This window comes from Bos taurus, chromosome 7, assembly GCF_002263795.3.
Source record: "Bos taurus isolate L1 Dominette 01449 registration number 42190680 breed Hereford chromosome 7, ARS-UCD2.0, whole genome shotgun sequence".
Taxonomy (NCBI): domain Eukaryota; kingdom Metazoa; phylum Chordata; class Mammalia; order Artiodactyla; family Bovidae; genus Bos; species Bos taurus.
Genome location: NC_037334.1, coordinates 41,080,876 through 41,083,474, shown reverse-complemented (window position 1 = coordinate 41,083,474; position 2,599 = coordinate 41,080,876). Strand labels below are relative to the sequence as shown.

Here is a 2,599-nt window from a genome sequence, read left to right as displayed (position 1 = left end):
TGTTCATCGCAGCACTGTTTATAATAGCCAAGACATGGAAGCAACCTAGATGTCCATCAGCAGATGAATGGATAAGAAAGCTGTGGTACATATACACAATGGAGTATTACTCAGCCATTAAAAAGAATACATTTGAATCAGTTCTAATGAGGTGGATGAAACTGGAGCCTATTATACAGAGTGAAGTAAGCCAGAAGGAAAAACATAAATACAGTATACTAACGCATATATATGGAATTTAGAAAGATGGTAACAATAACCCGGTGTACGAGACAGCAAAAGAGACACTGATGTATAGAACAGTCTTATGGACTCTGTGGGAGAGGGAGAGGGTGGGAAGATTTGGGAGAATGGCAATGAAACATGTAAAATATCATGTAGGAAACGAGTTGCCAGTCCAGGTTCGATGCACGATGCTGGATGCTTGGGGCTGGTGCACTGGGACGGCCCAGAGGGATGGTATGGGGAGGGAGGAGGGAGGAGGGTTCGGGATGGGGAACACATGTATACCTGTGGTGGATTCATTTTGATATTTGGCAAAACTAATACAATTATGTAAAGTTTAAAAATAAAATAAAATTGGAAGAATAAAAAAAAAAAAATAGTGTGTTGAAATAATTGCGCACTATGATTTCAATTGTCCTTCTATTTATTTAACCTTTTCCTATTTCACAAACATGTTTTAAAAGTTTTCACTTTTCACATATTTCATCAAAGCTATTTTAGAAAGGACAAGAATTTAAAGTTTACTCAATAAAACACCCTTCTTACTAACTATTACACCTCATTTTATAAATGAAATCCAAGGATAAACCTAATTCAGTATGTAAAGATATTTTTCTTTAAAAATGTCCAGTTTGCTTATACCAAGAACTTCCATTCCTATCATATATGAGAAAGTAGCGCAAGTATACACAGGTTTTTAAACTTGTTTTGATTGATTTTTTTCTGTTTTTTTTTTTCCCTCCTCTCCTTACATCAAGAAAGACTTGCCTTTTTCTCCATATTCTTACTTGGAACCCCTGAACAGATATGGAGACAATTGACAGAGGTCTGTTTTGTTGGAAGCAGTTTATTTTCCTTTACATTTCTTTAGCAGAGTTTCTCTTACTTCCTTGTTACGAAGAGTGTAGATGAAGGGATTAAGAACTGGAGTTACCACAGTGTTCAAGACATGAACAGCTTTGGTCAGATTCAAAGCCTCTTTAATGGAGGTGCGGACATGAAGGAAGATTGTAGAGCCATACCAGATGAGCACCACTGTAAGATGTGAGGAGCACGTGGAGAAGGCTTTGCTTCTGCCCTGGGCTGAGGGAATCCTGAAGATGGTGCTGATGATGTAGACATAGGAGACAAGGGTGATAAGGCAAGAACTTAGGATGACCACAAAAGCAATCACAAAGCTTACAAGTTCCACTGGCCGTGTGCTGGTACAGGCCAGAGCAATCCAAGGTGCAATGTCACAAAAGAAGTGGTTGATAGTGTGGGGCCCACAGAAGGTCAGGCTACTAATGAGGGCTGTGGGAACGGCAATAGCCAGGAAACCACAGACCCAGGAGCCCAGAGCCAGCTGCATTGAGAGGAGGCTGTTCATGATAGTCCCATAGTGTAGAGGATAACAGATGGCCAAATAACGGTCATAAGCCATGGCTGCCAGGAGGAAGTACTCTGTACAGCCCAATGAGAAAACAAGGTACATCTGCAAAAGACAGCTGGTAAATGATATGCTTTGGCTTTTCCCCAGTAGAATGGCCAGGGCTTTGGGGACTGCAGCTGTGGTATACCAAATCTCCAGGAAAGAGAGATTGCTTAGAAAGAAGTACATGGGGGTGTGTAGCTGGTGGGAGGTACTCACCAATATCAATATAGCCACGTTACCACCAACTGTGAGGATGTACATAACCAAAAAAAGCATGAAAAGAGAGAGCTGAAGGATCTGGGACCCAGGAAAGCCCAATAGGAGAAAGTCCTGGGGGAGAGTTTCATTGTGTGTGTTCATAGAGAAACACAGATGCCCACATGGAGGTCTTTGACTCAATCATGCAGTTCTAGAAAAATAAAAAGAAATGCATTCATGAGAGTGCTTCAGTACTTGAATGCATATTGACAAACTAACATCTGTTGAGTGCCTGCTCTGTGCTTGGAGCTATGCATGATTAGTATTGGTTAATTTAATTAAGTAGAGAGTTGTGCTATTATAACGAATTAACAGACAGTGCAAATAATGTTAGCAATTTTGCAAAGATTTCATCTATGGTTACACTTCAGATCCAAGATTCAAATCCAGTCTTGCTGCTTTAATCATTCCTGTTCTAACCAGATCACAGATTACTGGTTCGCAGATTACATTCACAGATAACATCTAAACACATGAAGGGCTGAGCATTTCATGCAGACTCGGTTCAATACTTTGTTACTAAACTCTTTCTGCACAGTCCTTAGATGAAATCATGTACTTTATCTTTGTTGAGAAATAGGCCTCTCAAATGTAGATTCTAGACACTTTCATATCTGACAGTTATAGTTTCTGAATTGATCTTTTAATATATAAGCTCTGAACTCAAAAATAATGTCTAAAAACAAACTGGAAGAATTTTTA

The 2,599-nt window shown here is 39.5% G+C and overlaps 1 protein-coding gene across 1 annotated transcript; it reads right to left on the bottom strand.

Moving 5' to 3' along the window:
- Positions 1-1,072: 1,072 nt before the first annotated feature.
- OR6F1 (olfactory receptor family 6 subfamily F member 1) lies at positions 1,073-1,999 on the bottom strand. The gene has a single exon (NM_001390001.1). The coding sequence runs from the start codon at positions 1,997-1,999 to the stop codon at positions 1,073-1,075; it is 927 nt and encodes a 308-aa protein (NP_001376930.1).
- Positions 2,000-2,599: the final 600 nt, after the last annotated feature.

Coding starts and splice junctions, on each gene's coding strand:
- OR6F1 (NM_001390001.1), bottom strand. CDS start 1,999: ATGAACACACACAATGAAACTCTCCCCCAGGACTTTCTCCTATTGGGC.